Source organism: Lissotriton helveticus, chromosome 4_1 (assembly GCF_964261635.1).
Source record: "Lissotriton helveticus chromosome 4_1, aLisHel1.1, whole genome shotgun sequence".
Lineage (NCBI taxonomy): Eukaryota > Metazoa > Chordata > Amphibia > Caudata > Salamandridae > Lissotriton > Lissotriton helveticus.
In genome coordinates this window covers 1,322,222,477-1,322,241,798 of record NC_136063.1, presented here as the reverse complement: position 1 = coordinate 1,322,241,798, position 19,322 = coordinate 1,322,222,477, and the positions used below count along the sequence as shown (strand labels likewise).

General features: G+C 43.9%; 1 protein-coding gene across 2 annotated transcripts in view; it reads right to left on the bottom strand.

Annotated features, from left to right (window-relative positions):
- Positions 1-19,322, bottom strand: part of CARMIL1 (capping protein regulator and myosin 1 linker 1) — a 1,033,060-nt gene that overhangs the window by 443,218 nt on the left and 570,520 nt on the right. For both annotated transcript variants that reach the window (XM_078687906.1, XM_078687907.1), the window contains exon 12: positions 5,843-5,929. In XM_078687906.1, coding sequence (XP_078544032.1) covers positions 5,843-5,929 — 87 coding nt within the window. The remainder of the gene's footprint in view (positions 1-5,842; positions 5,930-19,322) is intronic.

Below are 19,322 nucleotides of genomic sequence, written 5' to 3'. Positions count from 1 at the left end.
TCTTATGTTGAGAACTTCTACTTTTCCGTAAGTTTTTAACTTCCCTGACACGTCATTTGACAACCCGGTATTCACCAGTGGCAGGCCGCGGGTGAATGACGTGAAGAAGCGTGCACACACCGAGCGGCTGCACTCCTCGTGCACGTTCGTGATCCTATATACTGCAGGCATTACTGCGGCTCATTCTCTCCTGAGATTCGGAGAAGCGAGGCCGCCTTAGAAGGTATGTGACATCCACACACATGAGCATAGAGCGATCCTCCCACCTTTGTAATAATCGTAGTTACGTTTTCATCCATCGCCATTAGTAGGTTAGTGCAACACATGGGCCAAGGGGGATTCCCTCCCAGGCTTTTCAATAAGCGCAGTGAGGTTATAAAAGACGTACTTCCCTTATGGCTTTCTTTCTGTAAATTACTCTACTGCCACTCAGAGGCCATTTTTTAAATGTTTTACTAACAGGAGTTGCCAGGTCAGTCAGTCTGCCTTTTCTTTCCAATCCCGCTCACGCCCCAACCGCAATAACTAAGCGTGATGTTTATATCATACACGAGTGTACCAGCCTTCTCACGTTTTTTTTTATTTTTCATGACTGTCTGCATCAATGATAGCACGCAAGATCTACAGTTTAAACATGATGCACAATCTCAGCTAATAGAGTTGGTTAAATTATGTGTTTTCACTTGTCTCCGGGGGCGCTTCACTTCAGTAACTGTTTATATGTAATCAGTTCCCTCAGAGCTCTGCCAACGCATTGCGGTTGATAACCTCAAAATGTTACCATATTGGGATTGCTATGCTCCGCCAATGCACCTCACTAATGGCTCCTGCTGTTTATATTCCAGGATCGCACACTGGTCATAGAAAGAAATTCACGTTAGTGTTTACACTAATCTCTACACTGTCTGGAACTTTCGTTCTGGCTCTGGAAAATCTATATTGCACCCTTTCTAAGGATGAACATTGATGCACACTCCACCTCACTGCTTATCATTAATGCAGATCACACTTTACATGAATACAGTTGAGTGGATACATCCGTGAAGAATTCCTTCTGCAAACTTGCAATCCAACCAAACGACACCCAGGTTAGAATGTACTCAGAGGATGTGTCCAGGCCCTGCTCCCTTGAAAATTAAGTTGAAGGATATATTCACTCCCATAATCTATCTATCTATCTATCTATCTATCTATCTATCGCCCTCACTCTATCTATCACCCTCACTTTATCTATCGGCCTCACTCTATCTATCTATCTATCTATCTATCTATCTATCTATCTATCTATCTATCTATCGGCCTCACTCTATCTATCTATCTATCTATCTATCTATCTATCTATCTATCTATCGGCCTCACTCTGTCTATCTATCTATCTATCGCCCTCACTCTATCTTTCTATCTATCTATCTATCTATCTATTTATCGCCCTCACTCTATCTATCTATCTATCTATTACCCTCACTCTATCTATTTATCGCACTCTATCTATCTCCCTCACTCTATCTATCTATCTCTCTATTGCCCTCACTCTATCTATCTATCGCCCTCTATCTATCTATATATCGCCCTCACTCTATCTATCGCCCTCACTCTATCTATCTATTGCTCTCACTCTATCTATCGCCCTCACTCTATCTATCGCCCTCACTCTATCTATCGCCCTCACTCTAGCTATCGCCCTCACTCTATCTATCGCCCTCACTCTATCTATCCGTCTATCGCCCTAACTATCTATCTATCCATCTATCGCCCTCCCTCTATCTATCGCCCTCACTCTATCTATCCGTCTATCGCCCTAACTATCTATCTATCTATCTATCGCCCTCACTCTATCTATCTATCGCCCTCTATCTATCCATCTATTGCCTTCACTCTATCTATCTATCGCCCTCTATCTATCTATCTATTGCCCTCACTCTATCTATCTATCGCCCTCTATCTATCTATCTATCTATCTATCTATCTATCTCCCTCACTCTATCAATCTGTCGCCTTCACTCTATCTATCGCCCTCACTTTATCTATCTATCGCCCTCACTCTATCTATCGCCCTCACTCTATCTATCTATCACCCTCACTCTATCTATCTATTCATCGATCGCCCTCCCTCTATCTATCACCCTCACTCTATCTATCGCCCTCACTCTATCTATCTATCGCCCTCACTCTATCTATCGCCCTTACTCTATCTATCGCCCTCACTCTATCTATCGCCCTCACTCTATCTATCGCCCTCACTCTATCTATCGCCCTCACTCTATCTATCCGTCTATCGCCCTAACTATCTATCTATCCATCTATCGCCCTCCCTCTATCTATCGCCCTCACTCTATCTATCCGTCTATCGCCCTAACTATCTATCTATCTATCTATCGCCCTCACTCTATCTATCTATCGCCCTCTATCTATCCATCTATTGCCTTCACTCTATCTATCTATCGCCCTCTATCTATCTATCTATTGCCCTCACTCTATCTATCTATCGCCCTCTATCTATCTATCTATCTATCTATCTCCCTCACTCTATCAATCTGTCGCCTTCACTCTATCTATCGCCCTCACTTTATCTATCTATCGCCCTCACTCTATCTATCGCCCTCACTCTATCTATCTATCACCCTCACTCTATCTATCTATTCATCGATCGCCCTCCCTCTATCTATCACCCTCACTCTATCTATCGCCCTCACTCTATCTATCTATCGCCCTCACTCTATCTATCGCCCTTACTCTATCTATCGCCCTCACTCTATCTATCGCCCTCACTCTATCTATCTCTCTATCTTTCGCCCTCACTCTATTGCCCTCCCTCTATCTATCTATGGCACTCACTCACTCTATCTATCTATCACATCACCACAGCATCACTCAGCACCACCGCAGCATCACTCAGGGGCACCACAACATCACTATGCGCTACTACAGCATCACTGAACGCCACCACAATATCACTCAGCGCCACCACAGCATCAATCTGTGCAACCATTCAACAACAACTGGTTCAAATATGTTCTCTCAATGTTTCAAGCATTATTACAAATGTCACAAAAAGATGTTAATATTTCACTTTTGTTCTTGGATTTTCCTCACAATAAAATACACTGAACATAATCTTCACAAAAGTTATTTACAAAAGTTTAAGCTATTGCCATTATAAATTACAATAACTTTTATTTAAGGAATTAATTATTAAAAAAATTAAAAGCCATTGTTATTTGTAATATCAATACACCTAAGTCCTGTAAGTACAACACATATTGCATTGCAAATGCTATAGGTGTCACATTTGCTAAAGTTAAAACTATTGGCCTTGTAAATGACAAAGCTTTTAATTTCGCTATTTTCAAAAGCAACACATAAATAAAAAAATTGTCATTTACAATTCCAATAGCTCAAACTTTCCTAATGTGAGACCTATTGCATTGCAAATGCTTCTTTTTTAAATATAGCTATATAAAAAAACTGGTTATTGGCTTTATCAAGAGAAAAAATATAATTAAATAGCTTTTGCAGGACATTATGGGGCGCTCCTTGCCTGGAGCAGTGAATAACAATTTATGTTGGGTTTTTGGGAGGGGGAGTGCGGGTGGGACCCTTTGGGAGGGGGGAGTGTGGGGGGGGAAGCTTATATTTTCATAAGGGCAGGAGCCCGCCTTTTTTTATTGGGACTGCGGATCTGCAGATCCTCTGTGGACCCACTGTCATTTGAGATGTCATCAGTGATGTCACTGACCATGTCATGAGTGATGTAATATGTGAGGTCATAAGCAGTGCATTGTGGGGATGAAAGTTATAACTGCAGAATTTCTCTGGTTTCGTGCATGTGAAATCTGAGCTATAATGTCCCTGTAACCTTTGGTTTTCTCAGTGAATTTATACGGTTTTTTAAATGGCAATTCCTAACTATAACATTCCTGTAACCTTGCTCATGATTGTGCACTGTGGTGCAATGACCTAGGCACATTAACTGGAGTAGGACTGGAAATCCTAATAAAGGATACTTTTGCTAAATTGATGATGCTTTTCTCTCACACTGTCTTTGTGTACTCTAACACATGCCAAAGACAGAAATGTAAGTCGTCCAATCAATTCTGTCGACAGATTGACAAAGCCAGGAAACATGGTAATAAAACTGCATCTGCATTCCTCAGAGACTATTGCATGGGATGTAGCTATAACAACAATCTGCGTTTTGACATGCATGGAATTTATAGAAATGATGGAGTGCACTTTAAAGATGAAGGCAACAGGGTGTTTCTAAGTAACCTGAAACTCTGCATCCGGTCTCATGTGTAACAGTCATGTACACACAACCAGAGACATCCTAGTATGCAAAATATTGTGAAGTCGTTTTTTTCTAAAGGTTTTATTTTTTAGTATTTGACAATCTTCGCAACAAAGTCGCAATCCTCGTGGATACGTCACGTAACGGAAACCAAAAGCAGACATTCAATGACCACCAACACATCCAAAAATAATATGTAAAAATATCCATTCTTAACTTTGCACTACACATATTACTATATACATACTTCTTTCAAAGCATGTTTAAACTCATATTTTTGCACTATATTTCTTTAAAAAACATCTTTCAGACCAAATTTCCGTTTTCACTGTAATTCAGGGTGTCTCGATGATGTTGTTAATAGCGTCGATCACTCCATTTCCATAAACTCTAAAACACATATTTCCACACATACTACAGTTTATCACACACTAGTGGTTTCTCACAGTGTTCTGTAAAGTCATGCTTTTCTAGAGAGTTTCTATAAAATCCACCTCTAAAACCTGCGATGATGTCAGTAATCGTGATTCCCCCGGACACGTCGCGAAAACAGAAAACAAAAGCAGACATTCAAATACCACCAACACATTCAACATTTATAACTACTTAATTAATTCTGACCATCACAATAGATAACTCACTATATAAATAACTCTATGAAAACATTTATCAGAATCTCAATATCTCTATAACAATGAGTATTAATGTTACAATTATATATTTTTTTATATTCCCACCAATATTCGTGTCAACGTCAGAAGTCGCAACGTCCCTGCGACAGTACTCTAGCGGGCCACGCTAGAAGTCACAGCATTGTCACGAATAACTTGCGTGATTTAAAAAATAAATTTTGAACACAAATTGTATCACTAACACCCCCATTTCTCAAACATTGGGTCAGAGTATCTCTACTCTGACCTCTTATGTTAGCTTTTTCAAACATTTTCAGTTTCGGGAACCATTACAGATCCAAAAAAATGGTGAGTGCAACTTTCTATTCAGGTCTCATCCAGCCAACCAGAGCATACTTGTTGGCACGTGCATCCATGACTAATCGTGAAATCATTACAAAATATCTGTGGCCAGAGATATCACTATAATATTAACACCAGATAGTCAAAAGGCACTTCCTTGAACCAACATCTACCTCCCTGCCAAATTTGGTGTAAGTCTGTTCAGGGGTTTGGGCTGTAGCTGTAGATATAGGTTCCTATGGGAATTAACATTACAAACGCACCCTTATTTTGTGCCCCAAATTCTCGGTCCCCCCTACACGGATAACCCCCAAACTTTTCACGACAACCAGGGCACACCTTGACACTTTTTTGGGAAATTTTCATTAGGATTGGTCAAACTACACCGAAGTTATAGGCATGTCAAAAAATGCTTTTTCTGTGGAAACTAAGTCCTGACTATAACTACCTACTGGCAATATAGATAGATAGATATAATATATGCATATATTGAGCCTCACGCTGTAAATTTAGAGAGACTATTTATATTTTACTACAAAAGTGGTTTTATCACTTAAAGAACACTTTCATAACAACTTACCTTTGGGAGAAATTGAGGTTTTCGACAAGTTTAAATATTTCAGTCCCTTTGGGAGTTTGGCAAATTGAATACTTAAAGAGGACAGACCTGTAAAGCAACAACAAAATATAAAGTTACACAAGCAAGGTTTAAAAAAAGATTACTTCAGCTTTCAAAATCTGATTAATCAAAGCAGCACTGCTGCAACTACTGACTCATTAAACCTCAGCTTCAGAAACCTCTACTTGATGTCATCAATTTAGAATCACACAAAAATCATTTCTGAATGTAATAAAGCTGACTATATCACAGTAAGGTACCAGACAAACATGCGCTAAGAAACATTTAGCAAGGGTGAGAGGAAGCTAATGCTTGGTTGGTAACATTTGCAGACGGTTTAAATTGGTGGAAGAATAAAATGCTGCCAGTATGGACAACAAAATAATGTAATACAGCTTCTAATATTGAAAAACTGCAGCGGATATACTAAATTACCTTACCAAAACAAGCATTGGCAAAGCCCTTAGGTCTGGCATTGCCATTGTTAAACAATGTTAGTTTTGTTTTTTTCATGGTTTCTATAAATATGTATTTCTGAGGAGTTGCTGGGCGCATGTCAATATGAACAAGCAATGCAAATGCAAAAGGTCTCGCATTTGCTGGAGTTGAAGTCATTGGTATTTATGTTTTTTAACTTGCTATGTTGCAGGGTGCAGTACCATATGTGGCCAAAAGCGGTCCTATGGGACCTATTTTGGTCACATATGGCCACATTTGGTCAAATATGGAACTGCACCTTGCAGTTGGATTTACTGACATAAGTGCCAATGTTTTTTACCTTGCTATGTTGCAAGGGGCAGTACATGGGACCTCTTTTGGCCACATATGGTACCGCACCCAGCAACCGGGCTGGGTAAAAAACATTGGCATTTAGAATGTCAATAACTCCAACTCCAACATAGCATTTGCAATGCTAATTTTCATTGAGCTCTAAGAAAAGGATTAGAGTATCCACAGAACAGTCCACTTGACCATGACAAATTGATCTCTGCATTAAATACATGCAAATACTACCTGGTGGATATAATAAACAATAACTTATGTATGTACAGTGCTTCATACAACAGTATATATTGTTGGTAAATGCATTGTTATAAAATGTAACGTTTTCCATTTAACGACATGCGACGGATTGTCCCAGTAGCAAGAACAAAAAATAACAAAGAAAAAAAAACACATTGCGAATCGAAACATGGGCTGCTGAAGAGAAATGTAACAACTACAAAAATGAATAAAAAGCCAGACAGCCAGGAACTGGTGCAATGTTCATGCAAGCAAATGAACACAAGCATTTGCAATGCAATAGGTCTCACAATATTGTTGTATGTACTTTATTCGATATAAATATCATAAAAGCATGAACAAGAATGATTTAAGCTAAAAAGTCTGTCAATTTATACAACAAGTGACACTATAAAATGTGTCTAAAAATTTCCAATAAAAGCTTATACAATATATACAATAAAAACAGATATCATTTACAAGTTGGCATATGTACAGCATTTAGGCTCTTAAAACACTAACTCTTACTGTGCTTTAGCAACTTGGAACCTATCAGCCAGGCATTACCCAAGTATTTTGCTACTGCACAGATCATGCTGGGTGAGGAAGTATCTGTTTTAAACATGCATAATGCTGCCCTATAGTCCTTAAACCCCAGATTTCTGCATATAGGTTTAAGCCATTTCCTCCTGGCAGCCCCATAGGCGGGACCTGCAAAGCGGAAGTGGGGGAGCGATTCTGATGGCGCTTGTCAACCTGGGCAACTCGCATGAGTTAAGCTATGATTCCTCCAGCCCGCTACCAACTCGTTAAGTGGGAGCATTCCTAGCCTGAGCTTCATATAAAGTATTCTATCTCGGGGAGATTGTATAAAATCGAGATAATGCTCAAATTTGACATCCGCTTGTGCTCTAAAAACTGTTCTGTAAGTGTCCCCCAGTTGGGTTTTTGTGCCTCTAACCCTTTCACCCATTCCCAGTATGCCTTCTTGACAATTTGCTTAGCAGGCGGGGTCTGGCTTGTCCATGCCTCTCCAAACCCAATTTCTATTACCGACTGCTTTAATTTACAGATCCACTTGATCTTATTCCCTGAGTCTAAGCTGATGATCTCACTTAGTGCAGCGGCATAGTTGGCCAGTTCGGGAGTCCTTCTTAGGCACACTCAAAAAAGTAATGGTCGTAATCTTGCAATATTTGTAAAGGACTGCTTCCCCAGGTAACTACGGAGCAGAGTTAGAGGGGTGGAGAGAGGGAGAGATACCAGGCCTCTGTAAACCTTGTTCTCTGATCTCTCCAAATCGCAAACATTCTCGAATCCCTATAACTCCGACCCGTAGAGCGCCGAGGGTAGTGCCTTGCCATCATAGACCACGAGAGCCGGGCCTACTGGACTGCTAGATGAAAGCTGCTGCTCTCTTAGGATAGCACCCGCCACCCTCTTATGATTAAGGAGCATTTTGGCTAAATGGGTGTTCCACTTCATTTGGTTATTCATCATAATCCCCAAATAGTCAAAAGACTCTACAGTTTCCAAAGGGGTGCTATTCAGATTATTGCAGTTCTTGAAACGTTTAGATGGAGAGAGTGTCATCAGTTTCGTTTTACCGGTGTTGATCGATAGGCCCCGAATATCACAAAACTGGCTAAACCTATCTAACAATTTTTGTAGGCCAGTGGGGGGTTTTGACACCAATAGCATGTCGTCTGCGAATAGGAGGGTGGGGATTTTCTCCCCGGCCAGGGTTGGGGCTCTATAGATTTCTGCTCGATGAGCTCTCTTATACTAATCAATTTGTCCTCCTGGTAAGTGCCCTTATGCATTTAAGACGGCGGTTACAGTAGGATGGGACTACCTCTTTTGTCAACGACCTGACAGAATTTGAGGACTTGGAGACAGCCCAGTTGTTTTTATTTGCATACAAAGGGGGTTATGATCACTATCCTGAGTTGATTTCACTTCCATATCCAAAAGGTCTCTCCAAAGTAGGATATCTAGCAAGGTATAAATAATCCGTGATGGGCAGCTGGACCTGTTGTATGTATTAGACCCTTTTGGATCGGAACGTGTTCGTCCATTCACTGCTTTTAGATTGTACTCCACAGATAGGGCATTCAGTTGTGTAACTCTTTGTGTTCACTTTTTAATTGGGGGAAGGCTAAGCAGTGGGATGGCAAATTTGCTGTCCTGCTCCCTAATACCCATCACATCATCCTCGCTTAGCGGTTCGAATGTGCAGTTAGAATCTCCCGCCACTATAATGACAGAATTGGGGGGTATAGTGGATAGTTCAGAATCTAATACTGCTAAAATAGCCGATGGAACGTTCCCAGGGGACCCTCTAGGATACACATTAAATATCTCCACGTTGGGACTGTTTAGAGGACCTTTCACCGTCAGGTGTAGAATGTCATTGGATGGAGTAGTATGCATAATGGTTGACCAGTTTAAGGAAATGCTGAGCCAAATATGGAGACCCCCTGATGGGTGACCCCTCCCCGAACTTAATGCTGGGATAAAATAAGTTGCAAACCCAGATTTGTATAGGGGGACCAGACTCCAAGTCTCTTGGAACAAGCAGATATCTTGTTTGTCAATAAAATCATTCCACTCAGGGAGAAGCAGTTTTTTTTCTAATCCTGCTATATTCCAAAAGAGAAGGCGGATTTCCCCAGCGCTACTTATTTCCTCAATACGTGCATCATTTGTGTTCCCCCCCTCAGCTCTACCGGTCTCTAGACCACTAGGACAAGCAGGTTCATCATCCCTAAGCCCATCCAATACTTCCTGACGGTGATCCATAGTCATACAATATTGAAAGTTTGAGCTATTGGCATTGCTAATAGTAATGCAACGTCATTAGCTCAAACTTTCAGTAATGTAAGAGCTATTGCACTGCAAAGCAATCACGACACTCGCGATTTAGCTTTAAATCTTAAGCTAAAGCATGAATGCAGTCCGTTGTCGAAAAGGGCGGGATCGGCAGGGCACGACGTGGTCTTACCTCTTTAAATCAAAAGATACCGTTCCCCTACTTTTTTATATTCAACATGCATTCCATACAGCATGAATAGCCAAGGCCTACAGATAAGGCTCGGCATTTGTGGCTGTTAGGTGACGGGCGGACGGGCAGAGAAGGAAGAGGACTCTGTCTTTTATTGCTGTCCAGAGAAGACAAGGACAGTGTCAACTTCCGCTTCAGCTGCCCCCTCCTCTCTTTCTTCCTCTTATTCCCTCTCTTTCTGTCTCGCTCCTCCTCACTTTCTGAAAACCGTGACTTCAAGAAATGGTTCTAACCCTCTATTTCCTCCTTTCTTTTATTTGGTCCTTGTGAAACGGATCCAAAAAATGAAAAACACTTTAGCTGGAAATGTCATCTTTTTTGACATTTTTCAATTCCAAAGAGCAGCCTAGAAAATAAAAGGTTCAAAATATAAAAAATGAATAAATAACTAAATAAAGCAAGAAAGAGCGGTCGCAAAATGGCCAGATTTGTTTTATTTCCTCCCAAACATTAGCATCACTTCACAGAGTTTGCCATTGAAGCGCCTAATTGTTGGGTGGATCGGAAAACAAAAAGTGTACGGCGGCTTTGTGTTCATGAATGTGGTGGTTTTCAACCATAGTGCTTTCGTTTTGTAAGAATATAAGCAATGGACATTGAAATGTGTCCCTTCCAGGCCCTGTAGTTATGTCCTTAACTTTTCAGGCAAAAGCCCTCACTGATTTCGGAATAGTGAGTGTAAAAGCGTTAAGGTAGCCATGTTACCTGCTTACTTTTCACATGCTCTACTTAATTCCCTATGGGTGTTCGCTTTTTCAGGGATGTTGTTATTTTTTTTAGGCAGCATATTGCTCTTGTCTAGTGCGTAATTTGAATAGAGTCGCATCCAAGTGTTTATAGCAGGCACAATTGGGTTGTAGTTGAAGGCAGTGCAAGTTTCTCTTAGTGGGGCAGTGTGGTGTTCAGGGGGGAGAGGATGTGGTACTATGGTCAGAGCTTGCAATTGTGGAACTAAGTTCAGCCTTCATGGCCAGTCCCCCAGACCACTCTCCTGAGGGAGCACATTCCCATGCTAGACCTTAGAAGCCCTGGTATATTAGCACCAGGAGGTGGACCTTCGTGGGGGCAAGTGTGGGTTAACCTTGAATGCCTGTCTACCACAAATTCATACTGAAGTTCACCTCCAGTCTTGCGAGAAGGCCTATGCACCAGCGCACCCTAGAGTCACAGTGACTCTGTCACTGAGGTCGCTTGACCCTTGAGAAGGGCCAGCTCTAGGGCAGTGCGACCGGTGTGACCGCACTGGGTGCTGACTTTGGGTGGGGGCGCAGCAACAATAAAAATGTCAAGATGACTCCAGTGATTAATGTTCTTCCTAGAGAGAGATTGAAGTTTTGTCTACTGGAAGGTTTGGCTCATATAAAGGCAGCGCAGAGGGTTGATGTGCCTGCTGCAACAAACATGTACCATCCCGATCACAAAGTGCACATATTGTAAATAGGTTTGTGGGTTACTGCTTTTGTCAGAGAGATCCTTTTATTTCTTGCAGTTTATAAGTCAAATCCTAACATAGCACAGTGAGCTTTTAACTGTCATCCAAGAGCTGCGTGCAAACTGCAAGGTATTTAGAGCATTGTTGTTTTTTCCCCCAGTCTTAGATTATCCTAATGTTGCAAAAAGTGTTAATTTGGATAGAATTCAAGTCTGATTATTAAAGATAACCTCGAACCATGGTATTACGATTTAAATTCGGATTTTGTATTTCTCCAGATCAATCACTATAAAACTATACTGCCGACTAGTTGTCATGTGACTCCAACACCTTGTAGCCCTTAGTCTTATGTAACCTTTCCTAACAGTGATATACACATGTATAATTGATTGCCTCAATGTATTGTGTGGCGGCTCCTCCGCTAAGGTGTAGGGCCAGTTTTGTGGGGGGGGGGTGGTTAGGTTGCACAGGGGGAAGAGTGGTGGCACTCTCCTAAGTGCGCATGAATGTTTGGCCAGCCCTCTGGGGCTGGCCAAACATTAATGCGCACTTTGCATGTTCTCCACCCAAGCTGCATGTCCAGGCTCCCATTCTCCAACCTGAGAGCCGAACCACGGTGCTCAGACCAATCACAACACTGCACTTCAGCTTTGTGATTGGCTTAGGGGAGCCTATCCTGCTTCCTGTTCAAACAGATGCCAGGAAGAAGACGGAGAGGAGGTGAGAAGCGGCGGCCAGCCAGTCAGCTGTCCGGCAGGTAAGTTATTTTTTTTAATATGTTTTCTCCCCCCCTTCCGTCACTCCTCCACCCCTCCATGCCTCATTACTGCTTTCCGAGAGCAGACGTGACTGGTGTAATGTAAAGTGCTTTGACATCCTACACTGGTATGAGTGGCGCTGTAAATCAAAATCAAATTAAATGCATCTGAGAGAGTGTCTGGTTATGGAGACTTGAGGAGCACTGTTAAAGGGTGGTAGTTACGGAATCCCTGGCAGAGGTGGTCATTGGGGGGCACCAAACATTGTTGCACAGGCAGTCACCAGCGCTATAGCCGGCCCTGCCCTGAATGCCAGTCCACCTCACCCATTGGTACCGTCATTAGCCTTGTTTCAGCAGAAGTAACTTCAACTCACCTGGGATAGGCAATGCAGGATTTGCACGCACACCAAACTAAGTTCACAAATTTCACAGTCTCTCTGCTTCATGCACAAGCACTTTTAAAATGTGCTGCCTGCTTTGTGGGCACTGGAATTATGCAACAAAAGAGGACAAAATGATGCTGTAGTGTTGCCTAAATTATGCAGCAAAAAAAGGCAGCAGCGTAGAGCAGTATATTTTCTGATTACTTATTATTTTTACATTTTACTCATGCTAACAGTCTCTGGAAAGATTTTGCCTCATTAGTACCAGTGTAACATACAAATGCAAAAAGTTACATTTTTTAGTAACTTTTGATCCGTTTGAGCTACAGTTTATTAGTTAAAATTCTCAGATTATGCAGCATGTGTATCCATTGAATGAATTAAATAACATAATAAGCTGTAACTGAGCAGTAAAATGCTAAATACTAAAAATTGTGACTGTTTTGCGCATTCTGGTCATACCTCTGACTCCACCTACGGAGGTCATCCTCGGGTTATTCCAGCCTTCTGAGTCTCCACATACAGTTCCCCTACTTTTTCCCCCCCACTTCGACCACTGGGTGCAGCAATTGCTTCAAAAGTAAAGAGATAGAAAAAAAAATCTTTACTTTTGAAGCAATTGCGGCACCCGTAATTTATCTTAAGATGTTTAAAGCTAAAGCGCCAGCGCTGCGATTGTAACAAAAGTAAACAAAGAGAAAAAAATGGCAGAGGCACGCATTTATTTACTATTTATTTACTTTTGTTACAATGGCTTCACCTGTGCTTTAGCTTTGAACATCTTCAGCTAAAGTGTGGTTGTTGCTTAAAAAGAAAAGACATTGAAATAAAATGCAGCTTCTAAGCTCATTTTCAGGAAAAACTCGAGATGGTGCAAAAACGGCTTGCAATGAGGCACAAAATGCAGGTGTTTACTCTTGTGGTTTACACAGTGGTTAAAACGTGGAAAATACAGGAACACAGTGTAAATGCGGAGTTTACGCATCTTCAAATGGAAAATAAGGGGCTATTTGCATTTTATTCCATATTCTAAAGTGCCCAACTCATAATTGGGCGCAATTTGTGCATCTGCATATTTGTGAACGTTTCACACATTAAAATGAGAGGGTTACCAATCTGCACCAGATTTATGAGGATCAGTCACGGTCTGGCCCTAAGTATTTGTACATTTTCACTTGGTGGAGCATTTACATTCAGTCAAACACACTATGTCATTTCAATTCCTATATTTCTATCTTCTGCCATCAGGAAACTGTTTCTACTCTCCAAAAGGTTAAGCTTTGAAAGCGATTTCTATTTTGGTTTTCTTCATATTTTATAAAAGACATTCGTCGCCGACAAAATAAATACACTTCTCATGGATACATCTTCCACAGTGTAGAGTTGGCGTTCTAGCGTTCACGCTACGTCACTACGTAGCGTGAACGGCAGCCATTTTGGGTCGCGCGCGAAGAACGTAGATCGGGCGCCGGAGCGGGAGCTGAAGGGCATAACGCTCAGCGCTCTCCGTGAGAAGTGTATTTGCATAAATAAACACATTGTTACTAAACATAAGGCGTACTGTCTTAAATAGGAGGAACCACACCTCCACAGTGGCGACGAGGGTGGGACCTGGAAAAAAAAGGAATAACCACAGGAAGCAACCCACGAAAGCACCAAGGCAGTACAGCCAAATAGCAGCACAGGCAGGCCCCACACTGGAGAGGCCGGAGGATCACGGAGAGCGTGGCAGAAGCGCAGGAAATCACCGGAGCCAAGGGAGAAAAGCAAGGTACCAGGTACGAGGGTACTCCTCACCACGAAGCAAAGGGGTAGAACCAACAGAACCAAGAAGTGTGAAGGGGGCAGGAAGAGAGGAGCCCACGGCCACCGCACGCCCAGCAGAGCACGCAGGGACGTTACAAGGTACGGAGGGTGCCCCAACTGAGCAGAAGCACTGGCGGAATCAAGGGGCAGTGAGGAAGGAGACGTAGAGGGCCCCCACCTCCAACCAGAACAGGGAGAGGAGAACAGTGCACCAGGCAGTCCCAAGAGTCAGAATACAGCGCCGGAGAAGCGCGATACCATGTGCGCGCAGGCGACGTCGGCGACAGCCCCAATACCATTTCTACCCAAACCGGGTGAACCCCTAATTAAGTGGGATGACTGGAGAGAGTACATCCTAAATTACATAGAGGTCCTAGAAGATGAAAATGAGGAGGCGTTCACAAGCAAAAGGAAAAGAAGAATTTTGCTGCACAACCTAGGCCCGGAAGGGATCAGGGTATTCAAGAATCTAGTACCCAAAACCTCGGCAAGACACAGACGACGATGTCTTCGCCCATGCGATTGAAGAGCTCAACGAGCACTACCGGCCGGCAGTGTGCGTGCCAATAGACCGCTACAACTTCCAGCAGCGGAAACAAGAAATGGGAGAATCTATTGACGAGTATGTGGCGGCGTTAAAAAGGTTGGCGACGACATGCAAATATGGCGCACTCCATGATGAGTTCATCAAGGACCAAATTGTGATGCACACAACAAATAAATTGGTGCAAGACAAACTATGGGCAAGCGGATATGCCTCATTGAAAGAAGTGATCGCGATAGTGAAGAAGGCGGAACTGGCGCGGAGAGGCGCAGATGCAGCCAAAAGAGTACCAGCAGTGAGGACAATGGTGAATAAGATTGATGAAGAATAACCCAAAGGAGGGAATAAGAACGTGAGTGCGGCGTACATAGGGCCCAACAAATGGCCGGGGAAGCCGGGTCCACAAGGGAAGAAGTCGAAAGGAGTGAAGAATCCCTTCTACCGTTGCGGCAGTTTGGCCCATGAAGCACACGACAAAAGATGCCCAGCGTTCCGCGCCAAGTGCATGTTTTGCGGTGTGATGGGATATTACGAAAAGGTATGCCGGAGAAAAGCGGGCCGCAACACGGTGAAGTATGTCGACCAAGACCAAGAAGGCATGGAAGGAAGATGCCAAGAGGAAGAGGACGAGGTGCTATGTATGAGGAGCAAGTTCTAAGTGTGGACACCAGGAGATCGAACAAACCGGTACTTGACATGCTAATAGGCGGTGTGATGGTAAGCATCGTGGCAGACTCAGGATCACCATACACGATAGTGCAGAGGGCAGTATGGACTGAGAAATTCACGCCTCAATTGGGTCCGCAGTTGGAACCGCCAGACATCAGACCGGTCACGTACCTGGGGGACCGCATCCCAATAGTGAGATTTAGACCGTTGAAATTTGAGTTCAGAGGACGCAGTGCTGCTTGTAAATTATATGTAGCAGAAAAAGGCCCGTCGGTACTAGGCTGGATGGATCAAGGAGACCTGGGCATCAAGCTGGACCCCGGCGGAGCAGTACAGGTGCTGATGACAGAGCCGGAACAATAGCCAGACTTAGAAAAGTGGAAAAGAGACTTCCCTAAGGCATTCGGTGGAAAGGTTGGGAAATTGGAAAAATTCTCTCACAAGATCGTCCTCAAGACGGATGCCACGCCAGTATCACACAAAGTGAGGAATGTGCCGATTGCTGTGAGGGAAGCGGTGCAACAGGAACTGCGTGAACTGGAAAGGAATGGAATAATTGAACCCATCACGTGTGCGGAGTGGCTGGCTCCCCTGGTGGTGGTCATGAAGCCCAATGGCAAGGTCCAGTTGTGCGTGGACCTGCGCGAACTAAACAAAAGTATTGTGGTGGAAAAGTTCCTGTTACCCCGTATTGAGGAAATGCTGGCGAAAACCAAAGGAAAGAAATGGTACTCCACCATTGATTTGACGTCGGCGTACCACCAGATAGCGTTACACCGGGAGAGTAGGAAGCTGACGTCGTTCATAACTCCCTTCGGGTGTTACCAATTCTGCAGGATGCCTTTTGGCCTCGCACCAGTAGCGGCCGTCTTTCAGAAGCTCATGCATCGCTTCTTTAATGACATGGAAGGGATCCAATACTTCCAAGACGACATCCTGGTGATGGGTAGGGATCAACGAGACCACGACACCAAGTTGTCCAAGGTGCTGAAAGTGCTAGAGGATAAAGGACTGACTGCAGAGTGGGAGAAGTGCCGCCTAGGAATGGCCTCTGTCACCTATCTGGGACATTAAATTGGCGAACAGGGGATCACACCAAAGAAGGAGAATGTGAGAGCAATATGTGATGCTCCACCCCCAGCTAGCAAGGAGGAAGTAAGGTCCTTTCTAGGGATGGCCGAATATTATAGCAAGTTCGTACAACACTTTGCCACCAAGACCCACCACATGAGGCAGCTTACGAGAGAGAAAACAGCATTCGCATGAACGGAAGAGACGCAGAAGGAGTTCGAAGGTATCAAAAGGGATGTTGTCCAGGCCATACCCCTCCAAGGGTACGATCCGCAGGGCCAAACGGTGGTGACAACGGATGCCAGCGACAAGGGGCTGGGAGCAGTCCTAATGCAAGACAGAGGAGGAGGAACGATGGAGACATTGAGCTTCGCATCCAGAGCTCTGACAGACACTGAAAAGAAGTTTAGTGTCATTGAAAAGGAAATGCTAGCGGTAGTATGGGCCATGGGCATATTTCGTCAGTTCTTGTGGGGCACGAGGTTCCAACTTAGAACGGACCACAAACCTTTGGTGAGAGTTCTCACGTCCAATGGGCATGCGAGTGCCACTCCTAGAATTGCAAAAATGACACTAAAACTGTTGGAGTATCGATACGATGTGGAATACATCCCGGGCAGCAGGAACAAGGTGGCTGACTACCTGAGCAGGGCTGCAGAAATGGAAAAGGCCGATGAAGAGAAGGAAGCGGGGGAAGAGATGGTAGCATGGATGGAAGACCCGGAGAAGGTGATAAGCAACCAAGAATGGAAGGATCCGTACCAAGGGGACAGTGACATCCAAGAGGTGATAGAGCACATTGTCGGAGGATGGCCCGGAAAAAAAAACTTAAATGGAAACATGAGGAATTATTATGAAGTAAGAGAGGAGCTGTCCCTGGACGACAAAGGAGTATTTGTGTACAGAGGGGACAAGGTGGTACTCCCAGAGGGGCTAATCCCGAGGCTACTAGCAATATTGCACGAGGGCCATCTAGGTATTGGGAAAACCAAACTGAGGGCCAAACAGGGGTACTGGTGGCCAGGCATGGACATACAAGCCGAACGACACGTAAGAGAGTGTGACCAATGCCAGCGTGCAGACAAAACGATGACACCGTTGAGGCCGGCCTTGGGGAAATTCGCAGCCCCGAAGAATCCATGGGAGGAACTCTCCATTGACATACTGGGACCAATTCTGGACGAACAAGGAACTCCGAAATACCTGTGTGTCTTAGTAGACAGGTACTCTAAATGGCCTGAAGTTCATATCCAAGAGGAGATGGGTACGGAGACCATACTCAGGTTCCTGACAGCTACCTTTCTTAGAGTAGGAATTCCCAAGTCCATACTGAGTGATAATGGTCCCCAATTCACTTCAGAAAAATGGGTCCAATACATGGAAAGGAATGGAATCATCACTAAACACACGTCCATATATCACCCCGCTGGAAACGGACAAGTGGAACGATTCAATAGAGTACTAATGGGGTCCATCCAGGCAGCCATCATGATTGGAAAGTACTGGGAAAAAGAGATATTACACATGATTTGGGCCTATCGCATCACCCCAACCACTACAGGGAACAGCCCCTTCCAGATCCTCAGAAGCAGGGATCCCTTCACCAAAGACAATTTGGCATGGAAGGAAAATACGGTTACCAGCAAATGGTCCCCTGCTGTGGTACAGAGAAATTTGGAAAACCATATATACGGAACATTACAACAAGAGGAAAAATGTAAAGGACACATTGTTGGAAAAGGAGAATGGGTGAGGGTCAAGCTGGCGGTGCTACAGAAAAAGGGGGACAGTAAATATAGCCGGCCCGTTCAAGTCAAGGAAGTTTATGATCGAGCAGCAATGTTGAGCGATGGAAATGTGTGATCCCAGGATCGCACGGCTCGATGCAACAAGATCTTGCAATGGGCGCCAGAAGATCGGGAACAAGGAGTGACAGATCAGAGTACAACAGAGAATGAGAACATTACCCCGGAAGGAGACATGGAAGGTGCGGACCCAGGGTTGGAGCAAGGAGGCGTTGTAACTCCCAGAGCAGAGACACAGAGGCGAGAGAGGAGAGAGCCGACTTGCAGAGAGAGCCCGGGTACCCAAGAAGTTAGAGAAAGGGGGTCCGTGATGACCAGCGGAAGAGAAGCGATGTCCACCCCGGTAAGATCCACAAGGGGGGAGGGGGGGGCGAGTGATTGTGAGACCTTCCAGTTTCCAGGACTACGATATGGGTGATGGACAATAACCCCCAAGACTGCTTTGTTCATGTGATACAAAAAGGGGGAGATATGTAGAGTTGGCGTTATAGTGTTCACGCTACGTCACTACGTAGCGTGAACGGCGGCCATTATTGGGTCGCGCGCGAAGAGCGCAGATCGGGAGCGGGAGCTGAAGGGCATAACGCTCGGCGCTCTCCGTGAGAAGTGTATTTGCATGAATAAATACATCGTTACTAAACACAAGGCGTACTGTCTTCAATAGGAGGAACCACACCTCCACACACAGTTTCATTACCATACGTATTATCCTTTCAATGCTTCAGACTGGTTCAGAAAATATTTCCCTAGAAATATATCTCCAGGAGTGGGTGGTGGTGCCAGGAGGGTTCATTTGCTACTTTGCCTCCAAACATGACAACAATGGAGTATATTTGGTGCCAACCAGCGTCATGACATGAGTAACTGTTTTTATGTACCTAATGGATCAGGTCTGGAACTCTCCT